The 15,219-nt window shown below is 48.5% G+C and overlaps 1 protein-coding gene across 1 annotated transcript; it reads left to right on the top strand.

The window, feature by feature from the left end:
• Window positions 1-69: 69 nt before the first annotated feature.
• On the top strand, window positions 70-14,366 carry EAF1 (ELL associated factor 1). Its single transcript, XM_058290768.2, has 6 exons — window positions 70-288; window positions 1,627-1,721; window positions 3,499-3,635; window positions 6,139-6,326; window positions 9,290-9,523; window positions 11,355-14,366. The coding sequence occupies exons 1-6, from the start codon at window positions 186-188 to the stop codon at window positions 11,399-11,401; spliced, it is 804 nt and encodes a 267-aa protein (XP_058146751.1). The 5' UTR covers window positions 70-185; the 3' UTR covers window positions 11,402-14,366.
• Window positions 14,367-15,219: the final 853 nt, after the last annotated feature.

The raw sequence follows: 15,219 nt of genomic DNA, 5'->3' as shown, positions 1-15,219 counted from the left end.
CTCAGAGTCTTCCCCCGCCGCGCCGCAGGGCGGCGCCCTTGGTTCCGGACCCCGGCGGGCCCCAGCTGGGCGGTCGCTGCGCCCCGGCGCGGTGTTGCGTGCGCACCGCCCCGGCCGCCGGCGCCGGAAGCGCGGGCCGCGTCCCCGGGAGGCCGCCGGCTCGGACGCGACGCCCGCCCGCGGCCATGAACGGCGCCGCGAACCCGCTGCTGGACCGCGAGGAGCACTGCCTGCGGCTCGGCGAGAGCTTCGAGAAGCGGCCGCGCGCCTCCTTCCACACCATCCGCTGTAAGCCTCCCGCGGCCTTCGCCCCGCCGCTCCACGCCGGGCCGGCGCCCCGAGCTCCCGGGCCCTGGGCCCCGCTGTTCTCCCTCTCCCGGGCCAGGCTGCCCCTTCCCCTCTGGCTCCGCCCGCGGAGCCCGCGGGCTTGAGCGCCGCCGCCCCGTCTGGCCCCCGCCCCTGGGCATCGCCCCCCGGCGCCCCCCCCCCCCTCCCCCGGGCTCTCCTCTCCCCGCCGGGCTTCCCCGTCTTTCGAGGTCACCTCCAGCACCCCGACTTCCCCCCCGGACCACAGCTCCCCGTGGCTGAGGAGCAGAGCTAGAGCTCGTGGGCCAGTCGCGGCCGAGGCCGGGAGGAAGCGGAGCCCCCAGGCGTGGGCGAGGCCCGCACGCTCGTTGTGCTCCCGGGTGTAGACCGTAGAGCGAGCGGCGCTGCCCCTCCAGGTCCCGGGTAGGGACTTGGCTCTTGGAAGTCGGCTGGCAGCGTCCTGCCGTGATTCACGAGCTCCTGCCTCCCCACCTGGGAGCGCAGGCGCCGGGTCAGGCTTGTCGTTTGTCAGCCGTGACTCAACGCGCAGGAAGCGCCTGTGTTTAGGTAATCAAGTTCCAGCCTTGCGTGGTCACTTGCCGTGCCATTGCTGAGCTTCCTCCGGGACAGCAGGTTGAGCTCCTTCACCGAAGGAGATTGAGAAGGGCCGTGTTTTCCTGGCGTGGGGTGCGGTTTAAATGAGACAGTTCACTTTAAGATGGCTTTCCAGGTACTTAAACTGCATTTCCAATAACCTTTGGAGACAGGAGGTCTTGTCAGAGCTCTAGAAGTTCAGTATGGCGAGTCCTAAATCTGACAGTCGTTTGCAAAATGCGGTCTGCTTGTGCGATCCCGCGGCCTTTCACATTTCCTATGGTGCTTTACAGTCTTTCTCATGGATCCGCTGCCTTTGATCCTCATAGCACCCCTAATAAAACGTGACTGGGGGCACCGCAGCGTTAATTTTCACCTGTCGCTGAGGCGAAGGGACTTCTTTACTTGATAAAATGCAATTAAAAATCTAGCTTTTTCCAAAATGATCCAGTGGGAATGTGAGAAAAAGTATGTGGAGGTATAGATGAAAAAGAAATTGTCCCTGGCTGGTAATTATTGAAACTGGTACACAGTGTTTGTTGTACTTTTCTCTCTACTTCTATATGTGTGAAGTTTGCCATAATGAAATAGTTCTAAATGCATTCTAAATTATTTGTACTCGCCATTTATCTGAATAATGGGACATTTTAATTCTTAAATGAGAATACCCAGGAAGCCCTTCCTAGAAGTACCCTGATGCGTAAATGCGTCTTCCTTTCCCTCCAGATGATTTTAAGCCAGCCTCTATAGACACTTCCTGTGAAGGAGAGCTTCAGGTTGGCAAAGGAGATGAAGTCACAATTACGCTGCCACATATCCCTGTAAGTATATTCCATTGTTTGTTTTAATGTAGGGTCACAATGAATTATGTTATTGCAATTTAAATTTCCTGCTGCTTAAAAAGTTCTGGATTCTTTACGTGTCAGCATGAGGGAAACAGGATTTGGGGCATGGGTGGAATTCACACTTCTCAAGTGCTGGATTAAAAATTACCCTTTGTCGTTTACCCCAGCATTCTCCCCCCACCCCCCACTGCTCCAAAGTAGGTGTCTTCCTGGTTCCTGCCTGGACACATAGTTCCTCTTTTACACGTGCATAACTTTGCCCTAAGCAGCTTTGGCGAGAAGAGCCCTAGGTGCTGTGCTGATATACAACAACAGTTTAGGGGTGCGGGGCAGGCAGGAGGAGGGCTGGCATGTTTTGTGTGTCTGGCAAGGGGTTCAGCGCAGTCTGAGAGTCTTGGGCAGGAACCAGAGCTTCACAGCATTCCGCTGACTTAGGGGTGAGGAACTGAGTTCAAAGCTGGATTGAAAACCCTTGGGGAGAATTTACTGAAGCCCTGCCCAAGGCAACACTCTGATCACAAAGCCGGAAGGGCCAGGCACGAGGCTCTTACTAGCTTGTCATTGCATGGCACAGCCCTGTCCTGGAATATAAGTTTTTGTAACTAGTGGTAGAATGAAAAGACTCTGCATGGGGAGAACTGGAAAGTTTTGTACTGAGAAAAAATCATTTGCCAGCAGTTGAAACTACCGTTTCTTTCTTTGTCGCCTTGGGCAGGTTACATCATATCCCTTTGGACCTAGTTTCCCAAATGTAAAATGAAGGGATCGGATAAATGGTCCCTAAGCTCCATTCCAACTCCTAATTTTTACTTCATGAAAAAGGAGTCCAGTTGCTGAGCAGTTTTTTATTCTAAGTGAAGGATTAATCCTATATTAAAGAAATACTGAGTACCTCCTGGGTGTTGGTTCCCTACTGGGCACTAATAAAACAACAGTGAAAACAGTGAATACAACAATGAAAACAAACACATTTCTTGCCCTTGTAGAATTTATAGCCTGAAGTTTAAATAAATATAAGAAAAGATATTCTAGAAATTCAGGTAAGACTTCCCTAAGGAAGTGACCTTTGAGCAGATCTGAAAGTTGAAGAATCAAAAGAACAAGAGGCAGGATGTTAGAGGCATAAGCTATTTGTCAAAGGCCTGAGGCAGGCGAGAGCAGGAGACCGGAGCAGGCCTGCCTGAGAACCGCATCCAAGCAGGGAGGTACGAGGGGAGGTTGGAGAGGTAGGGAGGGGGGAGGTTGGAGAGGTAGGGAGGGGCTGGTGGTCGGGGCCACAGAGCTGGTTTTAGAATTCTTTGGCCTGAGCGCAGGGGCAGAAAAGGTGAAGGGTTCAGGCAGCAAGTGATAGATCAGGAGAATGACCTGCCCTTGGGGGGATGCCCCGGCCACCCCAAGTGAGGGAACTAGAGTGACCACTGGAGTGTTAGTTCCTCTGGTGACAGCACTGCTCAGTAGAAGAGGAGCGATGCCTAATTTAATTTCCTCAGTTCACGCTTTACCATTATTTATAAAGTTTATATTATCTCTTACTTAGAACCGGTTGTGCAGTCACCGGGTTCTTGCTGTATCATTATTTCTCCTTTCTTTCTTTTTGCCCCGGGAAGCCTAGAATTAAAATAGAAATCAGTTCATTCTGTTCTTTTTGAGTAGCTCTGATAAAGGTTTGATGAAGTAGCGTCATCTGTGAATTCAGTTTTGATCTTTATAACGGATGTGTTTTAGTTTGATCCTCTACTTTTGTGGCAAATAGGGGTCTACACCGCCAATGACTGTGTTCAAGGGGAACAAACGACCTTATCAGAAAGACTGTGTGCTTATTATCAACCATGACACGGGGGAATACGTGCTGGAAAAGCTCAGCAGCAGCATTCAGGTCAAGAAAACCAGGTTTGTGGATAATCGGATACAGATTCATGTTCCTATACCCTTGTATTATCTATTTGGTTACTTTATAAAATGTGATCATCTGCTTATGGTGTCTATCAACAATTTCAACAACTCCATTTGTATGATCTCAGACAAGTGAACAAAATTTCTTTTCCTCAAAATGCAATAAAAAGAAATACTGTTTTTAAGACCTGAAAGATGAAAGCTTTTTTATTATTGCTATTGAGGAACGGCATATACTTTATAATTAGATCAATTTTATGAACTCATGCTTGTTGATATAGTATCACCTACAGGATGAGGTTTAAACTTATAGACTTATAATCATAAAAGAATTGAGGAATATATTCTAATTTGTGAAAACATGAATTTTTTATAAGATATATTTGGGGTTACTGTAATACCAAAATAAAACTTGGCCTAATTTTTTTGACTAGTGAGCTCAGTTTAAAATTCACTAGGCCTTATGTGTCTCATATAAAGCCAGTTAAGATTTTTGAAAGTTGGAATTCAGTCTGCATACAGAAGGGATCAGTGATTCCATTTGTTACATTATAATATAGTAATTACCCAAATGAGTTTTAAAGAGTGTTACAGCCTGATGTTTTTCAGTCTGTGTTCCTTCTAGCCATTTTTCTTCATTTACTCATTCCACAAAAAATAAAAACAGATATCATTTGTTTGTGGTATAATGTGCCAGACACTGTGCTAGATACTTTATATGTATTATTTAATCTTTGTAAGCAACTTTTAGAGAGGTGAAATTATTACCCTTTTTTTAAAATCAATTTTATTGATACAAGTTAATAAAGCACACAATCCATCCAAAGTATACAATCAGTGGTATTTGGTGTAATCACATAGTTGTACATTTATCACTTCAATCATTATTAAAGCATTTTCATGATTCCAATAATAATTAAAAAACCAAAAAACAGACAAAAAAGCTATACCCCTTAATAATCACCTCTCCATATCTTTGTGCTTCCCTTATTCATAGCTGCTTTTCTGTTTCTGCCTTCCTGATGTATTTTTAGTTTGTATAGATGGAGCCAGTGTGCAGTACCTTTTGTCTAGTTTCTTTCGTGTAGTATATTTCCTTTCTTTTTTTTTAACGCTTAATGGGAGATTTTTAAAAAATTACTATACACTAACATCCTTATTTTGCTTATTTTGCCTGAAAGTAACCTCTTGTAACATTAACATACACATTTGTTCAAAGACAAAGTCTTATATGTGCAATTTTACCCCATACTCATATTTCACATGCAATTTCGCTGTGCTGTATAGTCCCATGTTACATTTTTGGCTTTCCTTCTAGTAATATGCATGACTTTAGACTTTTCAATCCACTGTCATCCCCATATAATAGCTCTCCTAGTTAGAAACACTATGATGTACTTTCACTGTTTCTATCCATTTCTTAGAAACAACCTTTTTATCAATTCTGTACAGATTAACCCTCAACTCCATTCTCTACCCTGATTCTATTTTCTGGTCACCTATATTCTAGTTATTAACTCCATGAGTATACACAATGTATTTAGTTCATTATAGCGCAGTCGTACGTAATTTGTCCTCGTGTCTGGACACGTTGTTTCACTCAACATAATGTCCTCCATTTAATTTTAAAAAACCGAACAAACCCAAAAATCAGAACAGATGAGACTGAGGAGTAGAGAGAGCGACTCCCCTAAATTCAGGTGCTGGAGCTGGGCCGGCGTGGGCGCTGTGCTACCGAACCCCCCTCTCCCAGGTCCCTGGTTTATGGGTGCGCGACACCTGCGAGACCTGGGACGTGGGCACCGCTGCGCCTCAGGGTCTGCCGTCTTGGCCTGTCCCTTCCTGCTCAGTCTGGGCATCAGCAGCATCTCATCACCTTGGAGCTTGTTGACACGTAGAAGCGCAGGATCTACTAAGTCATAATTTGCCTTTTAACAAGATCCCAAGGTGATTTTTGTGCACATTGTAGTTTGGAAAGTATTGGACTACTCCGTTTACAGAAGAAATTGCTAATGGTTAGAATTTTCTCACTCTGCTGTGGCGCTCTACCAGTCTGCCAGCAGGAGTTGGCAGGTGACGAAATGGCCAGGCTTTCAAGAGCTAATGTTATTAGGGACTTATGCAGTTGCGAATGTAACTATATTGCACACAAGTAAAATGGTTGTATTTTTCAGTAGTAAAACGGGTTCTCGTAATCACATATTCTACATATCTGTTCTATCTGCTTCCCACTGTAAGAGGTGAGCTCCTTGAAGGCAGCAGTTCTGTTGTATTCACCTCTGTATCCCTGGTGCATCATGTGGAACTGGAAAGCAGTAGACGCTCAGATATTGAATGAGTAGTTTATGTAGTTCACGTGATAAAATAACCCATACCAGTGTATTGCAGGAGTCTGTAAAGATCACGAGATCCTCCAGAGGCTGCAGGTACTCTGCCACCTGGACAAATTTGAGACCCTCTGGTCGTGCTCCTCTGAACTAAATTCTGTACCTCCCTTCAGAGCTGAGGGGAGCAGTAAGATCCAGGCCCGCATGGAGCAGCAGGCCACCCGTCCTCCACAGCCACCACAGCCGCCGCCACCGCCACCTGTGCCATTCAGAGCTCCGACAAAGCCTCCAGCCGGACCCAAAACCTCTCCCTTGAAAGATAACCCCTCACCTGAGCCTCAGCTGGATGACATCAAGAGAGGTAGGTGGCGTTTTCTGGACCCGTGCTGCCATCCTGCAGTGGGGCGCCCGTGTCCTTGTGGCGGTGCGTTGCTGTGGAGGCGTGGGCTTCGTTCACTGCCCTCCGAGAGCTGCAAAGCGCAGGGCTCCTGAGGAGGCGGGGGCTTCACCCCTTCTCCAGGTGACACAGGTGGGTAGGAGTGAGCACTTGAGCTGTGGCTGGCTTGACAGCGTTCTGGTTCTTAGGAAGTTATAAAACTGAGGGTCAAGTTTCACTTGTAAGGTTTTGTGAAACAAAATTAAATACAAATAGTAGTGAACAGGGTAAGACAAGGAGGTGTCCTTGGGAGGTTTGCCTTTGCACCCTATAGAAATGCTGCCTCTTGGCAGATGGAATCACAGGACACAGTTGTTCAGCCTCTGGAGCTTTGTTTCCTCGTGGACACTGGGATGCTGTTATGGAAGTCTTCACTTTAGCTGAATAGGAGCTACACTGCAAGCGGTTAGTTATTGCCAGTTAGGCTTAGTTAGGAATCCTAGCTGTGAAGTCTGCGTGGTGTAGTTGGACAGGTAAATCTGGCTTGTTTGTTTTTGCCAGATAAAGAATTCTCGGCTGGCAGTTTTGCTCTTTCTGTACCTTAAATATAGCATACCAGGTTCGTCTCGCCTCCATGGTTTCCGATAAGAGATCAGCACTCAGTCTTATTGAGGTTCTCTTGTATGTGATGCTTTGCTTTTCTCGTGTTGCTTTCACAATCCTCTCTTTGTCTCTGGTATTTGTCATCCTGAATAGTAGGTGTCTCAGAATAGGTATATTCAGATTTATTCTGTTTAGGAAGCATTGTCCTTTGATGTTGATATTTATGTTTTTTCAAAAGGGTTGGGAAAGTTTTTGGTCATTATTTCCTCAAATATCCTTTCTGCCCCTTTTCCATTCTTTTATCCTTCTGGGACACTGATAATTCTCATGTTTGGACATTTTTTGTTGGCATTCAATTCCCTGTGACTCTATTCCATTTTTTCCATTCTTTTCTTCTGTCTTTTCAAGTTCAGATGCTCAATCCTCCAAATGACTAATTCTGTCTTCCATCAATTCAAATCTGCTGTTATTTACCTCTAATGTATTATTTTTAGACAAATCAATATTATTGATACATATTTTTTTAAAGATTTATTTATTTCTCTCCCCTCCCCCCCACCCTGGTTGTCTCTCTGTGTCTATTTGCTGTGTCTTCTTTGTCTGCTTCTATCCTTATCAGCGGCACTGGGAATCTGTGTTTCTTTTTGTTGCGTCATCTTGTTGTGTTAGCTTTCCGTGTGTGTGGTGCCATTCCTGGGCAGGCTGCACTTTCTTTCGTGCTGGGCGGCTCTCCTTATGGGGCGCACTCCTTGCGCGTGGGGCTCCCCTACGCGGGGGACACCCCTGCGTGGCAGGGCACTCCTTGCGCGCATCAGCACTGCACATGGGCCAGCTCCACACGGGTCAAGGAGGCTGGGGGTTTGAACCGTGGACCTCCCATGTGGTAGGCGGACGCCCTAACCAGTGGGCCAAGTCCACCGCCTATTAATACATATTAATAAAGCATACAGTCCATCCAAATTGTACAGTCATTGGTATTTGGTATAATCACATAGTTGTGCATTCTTATACTGCTTCAATCAGTTATTCTAATAATAATGATAAAAAACAAAAAAACCTCATTGCTTCTTAATCTAATGGTTTTTTAAATATTTTTTAAAATTGAAATACATACATGAGTATACATAAACCATAAGTATATGATAAAAATTGTGAGCTTATAAAATAAACATGCTTTACATAATACAGGGCTCCCATATATCACCCCTCCACCAATACCTTGCATTGTTGTAAAACATTCGCTACAAACTAGGCAAGAGCATTGTCAAAATATTATTACTAACTGTAGTCCATATCTTACATTCAGTGTATTTTTCTGATATATCTTTAATCTCATCCTTTGTGTCTTTCAGTCCCATAAACTCTGTTAATTTTCTTTGCAGGCTTTCAAATTGTTCTTTATGCTCACCCAGTGTCGTCTTAATACCTTATCTTCTTAGTCATTATGGTGGTTTGAGAGTATTTTTATGAATTCTAAAAAGGTAAAGATTATGCTTGTAAACAAAATGTATTCCTCTGGTAAGGCATCCTTTGATTGCCTTAAATTCAGTTAAAAGGGCCTTTGATTAAATTACTTGATATCCTTTTTTTTTTTTGCTATTTTTTTTTAATTAGAGAAGTTGTAGGTTTACAGAAAAATCATACAGAAAATACAGAATTCTCATGTACTCCCCCGCCACCCTCCCCAGTTTTCCCTATTACTATTTACGTTAGTGTGGTACCTTTACTACCACTGATGAAACAATATTATTATAATTCTATTATTATATAGTGTGTAGTTTATATTAGGGTTCACTGTTTGTGTTGTACAGTCCTTTGGGTTTTTTGCTTTTTAGTTTTCAAGTAACATACATACAAACTAAAATTTCCCCGTTTTACCATTGTGACAGTTGGAAGTTCTCCTGTGAATTTCAGGAAAGATTGCTTTGAACTGAGCCACTCCCGTGGGTGGAGCCGCTTAGATTGCGTTAGGTTTGCCTTTGAATGGCCCGGAGTCCGCCCTGCCTCCTTCTGGGCCTTCATTTGTCCAGGGGGCTGGAATGGTTCCTGGCTTAAACCTGAGTCACGGCGTGGGCTCGAGGTAGGTCCACTCAAGCCCGACCTTCCAGTCCTGTCAGGTATTTTCCGTCCCCTTCGCTGCTGTTCCTCTATTCGGTGTCTGGCCCCGTGATCCAGTCTTGTGACCCTGGTGATCCCCGTGCCTCTCTGTGTTGCTGCTGTCCGCGCGTTTTCAGGGCTCCCTTCTGAGTCGCTGGTCCTCCCTGCTGGGCCGCACTCTCCCAGGTACAGGAACTTGGGGCTGCCCTCGGAGGGCAGCTGTGCTGACCCTCCCCGTCCTGTTTCAGAGCTGAGGGCCGAGGTGGACATGATCGAGCAGATGAGCAGCAGCAGCGGGAGCAGCTCCTCAGACTCCGAGAGCTCCTCGGGCAGCGACGACGACAGCTCCAGCAGCGGCGGCGAGGACGAGGCCCCCGGCTCGCCCCCACAGCCCGCGCACCAGCAGCCCCACGGCAGCCGGCCCCCCGTCACCAACGGCACCAGCCGGCCCCAGGGCAGCAGCCAGCTCATGAGCACGCTCCGTAAGTGCCCGTCCCTCTCAGGGCCGACGTCAGGCCCGGGGTGCCGTTGACCTTACCCTGGGATGCGTGATTCTAAGCAGAAAGGAAGAGTGACCAAACAGAAAAAAAGAAGCACGAAACTGAAAATCTGTTCTTTCGCTTCCCCACTTGTCACTTGTATACCTGGGTTTTAGCGAATTCTGGAAAATGCTGAAACTAGAACAGCTCGGCTCTGATTCCACACGCACCGGGCGTTAGGTACTACCCGCCCCACACTGCTTCCCCCGCAGGTTCTTTCACAGTCCCAAGGCCCTATGTCTCCAGACAGTGTGGAGCCCCCCCACAGGGCTGCTGACTGCGCCCCAGGAATCCTTGGCGACCTGCTGGCCTCCACCCAGGGGAAGGAATGGGATCCTGTGACAGCTGGCTTGTCGCGCGGTCGAGTCTGAAGCAGAGGACTGGGGAGAGTGCTGGCGCTGCCGTTCTGCTCTCCGGAACCCCGAAGAATGTTCTCCCAGTGTGCTTTCCTTTGAGGAGGTCGCCAGGCCCGGCAGCAGCTGTGCACAGCCGACCTCTTTAATGTCTGGCTTAGTAGAAAGCTGGATTCTTATTTCTGTATCTCCATTCAGTCTGTTGCTTAGGCTGAAATAAATGAGGAAAAATCTGGCATCATAGGTAAATAGTTAGAAAGGGGAGGCCCTCAAGGGTCAAGCCCCCTGAAGGAGCCACAGGGACACCTGGGGTCCTTAGAACAGACTTGGAAAAGAGCTGGCCTAGAGGTGAGCAGTCCAGAAATACAGAGCTTCACTTTTGTTTCAGTCGAAGCCGTATCAGCTAGGGTCCTCTTACTCTTACTATTGTGTTAGGCTGAAATGCTGAGTATTTCTAGTCTGCACTCCAAAATTCTGAAGTCTGTGTACTAAACAAAAATCTGAAGTCTTAAAGTTCATTAGCTCAGATTTAAGGCTTAAATAATGTGAATATCCTGAACAGAGGTGTACCAGAGGGGATATTGGGCTAGAAAATTACTGGTGTAGACAGTATTCAGCTGCCTTAACAGGAAGCCCAACTTGGAGATTTTGTAAAGCAACTTTTTTTTAAAAAAAGACTTATTTATTTATTTATTCCCCCCCTCCCCCGCCCCAGTTGTCTGGTCTCTGTGTCTATTTGCTGCAAGTTCTTCTTTATCCACTTCTGTTGTCAGCGGCACAGGAGTCTGTGTTTCTTTTTGTTGCGTCATCTTGTGTCAGCTCTCTGTGTGTGTGGCACCATTCCTGGGCAGGCCGCACTTTCTTTTGCATTGGGCAGCTCTCCTTACGGGGTGCACTCCTTGCGCATGGGGCTCCCTTACACGGGGGACACCCCTGCATGGCAGGGCACTCCTTGCGCGCATCAGCACTGCGCATGAGCCAGCTCCACACGGGTCAAGGAGGCCCGGGGTTTGAACCGCGGACCTCCCATGTGGTAGACAGACGCCCTAATAACCACCGGGCCAAGTCTGCTTCCATAAAGCAACTTAATGTGAATGATTCTACTGAACCAATGTATCAGTTATTTATGAATGTTTTCTTGTTCTTTATTAACATTTAAAAGCTACTTGCCCTTCACACTATCCTAGAAAGAAGTTTTGCTGTGCATTGCAGACACCAAAAGTGCTATTTCTTCTAAAATGTTGACTGCCTCAGTTTTTTCACTGAGCCAAATTGATTTTCCCTCTTAGTTATGTTGGATTAGCAAGGTTTCACCGTAGTATGATACGTAGTATGACAGCCAAGGCAGTCAGCCAGAGAACTGTGAAGACATCATTTGTAAATTCTGTGCTTTGGGTTTGATTCTGTTTTTCTTCCTGCAGGAAATGACTTGCAGTTGAGTGAGTCTGGCAGCGACAGTGATGACTAGAGCCGGATCTTTCGAAGTCTCCTTTCTGGTGCACAGACACACTGCAGGATGGGGCTGCTCTAGCACGGAGCCCGCTGCCAGCAGGATGTGGGGGCATCGGGGACGTGGCAGGGGTCTGCGGCTCTGGGGCTCTCGGGTGTTCAAATCTTTAACTTGGAGGTGATGGGTGATTTTCTCATGTGTTTTTTTGAACAATCTCATATTTCGAAGTTTAAATAGATCTGTAGAAGACCTAACAATTATAGCCCTATCTAGTTAACGGTGCTAGTGGAGAACAGACAACTCTGCACTGGTCTAGGTTACTTAGAAGCCATGGCTCCCCCAAGCTGGTGATTCGGTTTTAAACTTCGGTTTGGCCAGGTGGTCTGTACCAGTGAAATGATAGATTCGCGGGGTGGAAGAGGAGGGGAAACCACCAACTGCAGCCCAGAAGACTTTTAAAACCACTTGAAGTTGCTCATACGGAGTGGTGAGAAGCCTCGTCCACCCTGCCCGACAGGCCGCAGAGGACTGCACTGCCACTCAGAGTCCTTGTGCGCCGGCACTGCAGGCTCAGCCCCTCGCCCAGGAGGGCGACGCACAGCTGTGGGGACGGCCCCTGCCTCCAGTCTCACCTGCTGCTCTCTTCTCCAGATCTCATCTGTTGGAGCCAGAGCTGCTTCTACATGGAACTTTAAATGTACGTTGGACCTTTTAGTGGATTCCAGAAGACAAAGGAGTTGGCTGCTGCCAGCTCCAGTTCAGATGCAGACAGTCCCTAAATGCCCGAGGCGGGGTGCGCAGTTTAACCGCCAGCCCCCGTGCTGGGGCTCGCAGCTCCACGGCAGCCCCTGCAAGTGTGCTTCATGCGATGGGCTTTGGGGGGGGAGTGGGCAGCCTCTGAGCAGGAAGCTTCCAGAATGCAGTCTAGCTAGGAGTGCTGCAGTGTGAAATGAGCGCCTTCTTGATGCAGTGTTTTGGTTCATGGTTTTGCTCCACTGTTGGTGCCTGACTTCCAGATCGGTTTGTTTTTTTACAGAATCACAAGATTGCCTTCTGCTGTGTGCCGTTTCCGAACAATTCTGTTGTTGCCGGAAACTGGCCGCTAGCAAATGTTCCATATTGACGGACTGATAAATCACCCCGTAATTAGCGTGGGGTAGCCCGTGTCTGTGGCCCAGGTGACTATGTACTGAGGAATTTCCATTTTCATTGGTTCAGGGGGTATCAAGGCGCTAAACATGACCAACCTTCCCCAGCTCCCCTCCACGCGTAGCCCCTCCCTGCCCGGCCAGCGAGGGAGGGGTTTGGATCTGGAAAGGGAACAGGTGATCCGGGGTGGGGGCTTCGGTTAGAGTTGGGCCGAGCGGAGTCAACGCTGTGCCGTGGGCGCGGGGGCCCGGGAAGCTGGGGGGCGGGCAGGATGCGGGGCCGCGCTCCCCAGGCGCAGGCGGCGGTACGCCAGTGCCTGTGCTGGATTCTTGGGCCATCGTGAAGTTTCAGTGGGTTTTGTGGCATGTAGGAACTTTCATGTATTTAATTAATTGAATTATTCTTCCTTGTAATGACGACAGCTCAGGGAACGTGCTTGAATTGTTAATGGGGTGGGAATTGTTTCACTGCTCTTAACCTGCTCAAGCTGGGGCAGGGTCCAGGAACTTGAACTAAAGTATCTCTTTAGGCCTCTTTCATGCTTGCTTTTTTCCCCAAAGCCCTGCTTTATGTAAAGAGAGCTGTGGGTTTGCTGCGGATCGGGGTGTTCTTGAGTAGGGGGTGCCCGCCTGTGGCGCCGGGCCTGGGAGTCAAGCCCCGAGCTGCAGACCCTCTCCCTTTCCGTCCCCCACCTGACTGCCCGGGTCCTCCCACGGCTTCAGTTTGGGTCTGTGCACAAATCCTTTTCCCCACACCCAGCCTGACCCACCAGAGAAAGGAGCCTTTTCTTCCTGGAGATGGAGGACGCCGCCTCACAGATGTCTCACGAGGGCCCTGTGCCAGCAACCCGGACCTGCCCTCTGCCTCTGGGCCTGCAGGCTGCGTCCTCCCCGCTCCCAGCTCCGCAGGTGCCGTCCTCGGGGCCTTTCCCCTGTCGTTTCAGTCCCTGTGGAGTGTCCTGTGCGCGCACTCGCCTTCCTCTGCTCAGCTCTGGCTGGCGTGAGCCTCTTATGTTCTCACCTGTTCCCAGGGTGTCCCCAGGTGGACACTCAGGTGCTTAGGGCTGCGGTGGAGCTCAGACAGAGAAGCCGCTCCAGGCCCTGGGACAGCTGGCCCCTCCCACGCTGGGGCACGACTTTGACTCCACCAGAGTCGTTAAACTCAGCCAGCCGTGTGTTTGCGCGGTACAGTGCCTGCCATACTGTGGGCTGCTTGGGTGAGGGCTGAAGGTTCAAGTCCAGTGTGTCGAGGGGCCATGGCAAGCCACAGTAGAGGCGGGATTTGGGGAAACTCGGTACAGATAAACTAGCGATTTGTGATGATGCCACTCATTACTGTAGTTCTGTGGTGGAGTCTGTGTGTATGTGGTAAAGTGCATGTGCTTTGGTGGTGGGAAAACTTGAAAATTCCAAAGTCCTGGCTTCCCTGTTGGAGAGGCTGGTGCAGTAGGATGTCTGTGTATGTGTATTTATTACATTATTTTGAAGGAAATAGTCTGTTGTGTGGGTGTATGTTAGGCACAGCCAACTCAGCTGTCGCTCTTTGGCGAGGCAGGTAGGACGGCGACCACTCAGGCCTTGGCCAGCAGGTGGCGGGCAGGGCCGGCCGGAGGGCTGTGGTGGGTCCCCGCGGCTCCCTCAGTTCTGTCTTGGGTTTGTTGCTTTGTTTCTTAATGATTTTTAAAACCTTATGCCTAAAAGTTTAATTTGCTTAATTACCAAGTAGACATGCATGTTTACATTTATGTGAAATTCTTGCTGTGTAAAGGGTTTATTGTTTTTTCCCTTTAAAAATGATCACTATATTTAAATTAAAAATGAAGGTCAGCAATTCACTTAATGTCTTGATTGTTTTTATTTTCTTACTGTCTCTAGAAATCAGTGAGAAATGTAGGTTTATTTTAAGAATGCTTGGGCTTACGCCTAATTAACTGGCTAAATGGATTCCTGTTTGATATGGTGTTTATGATCAAGAAGAACACTTGCGTTTTGAAAGGCCTGAAGTTGGGAAGTAAGGATGATTTTAGTAAGCCACAGGGCATCTGAGGCCGTTGGCCCTGGTCTGGAAGGGCAGGCTCAGCTTGAGCCGAGAACCCTGCAGGAGTTTAACTGAGTCCGTGGACAGAGACCTGCAGGCATCTTGGCTCACCAGGTGCCTTCCTGCGGTGACACGCATGCTCAGACCCCCGTGGAGGCTCTCACCTCTGAAATAGCAGTGTCCACGCCTGCCTGTCATCTTGGCTCCTGTGCTAGACTGGACTAGAGGGCAATGACCAGGTCCTTCTTAAAAAATTCTCCGCAGTGTCTCTGAGCTGACGAGCATCAGTAAATCTGTATTGAATAAAATAGCCTGCTAGGAGAACGAGGCTGGGAAGACCTGTCAGGTCCGTCCTCGGTTACCAGCGTACCTGGCTCCGACCTGAGGGAGTCGCAGCTGGGCAGTGGTGACGGGGAGTTTGTCCACTCTCCTAGGTAGCTGTCGGCACGGCAATGGCATGTACCCATCCTGAAGCTCGGGCTCGGAACAGCCCTTGTTTTGCTCACTAGCCTGTGGGTCGGCAGTTTAGACCAGGCTCGGCTGGACAGTGGATCTAGGGTGTGAGTCAGCACAGCCCTGTGTGTCTCGTCCTCCAGCAAGCTAGCCTGGACTTGTTCTTGCGGCAGAGGTTCCAGAGCGGAGTGGGAACA

Source organism: Dasypus novemcinctus, chromosome 31, assembly GCF_030445035.2.
Source record: "Dasypus novemcinctus isolate mDasNov1 chromosome 31, mDasNov1.1.hap2, whole genome shotgun sequence".
Taxonomy (NCBI): Eukaryota; Metazoa; Chordata; class Mammalia; order Cingulata; family Dasypodidae; genus Dasypus; species Dasypus novemcinctus.
This window is presented reverse-complemented; position numbering and strand designations above follow the sequence as displayed.

Coding starts and splice junctions, on each gene's coding strand:
- EAF1 (XM_058290768.2), top strand. CDS start 186: ATGAACGGCGCCGCGAACCCGCTGCTGGACCGCGAGGAGCACTGCCTG. Junction 289..1,626: donor CTCCTTCCACACCATCCGCT/GTAAGCCTCCCG, acceptor CTTTCCCTCCAG/ATGATTTTAAGCCAGCCTCT. Junction 1,722..3,498: donor TTACGCTGCCACATATCCCT/GTAAGTATATTC, acceptor TGTGGCAAATAG/GGGTCTACACCGCCAATGAC.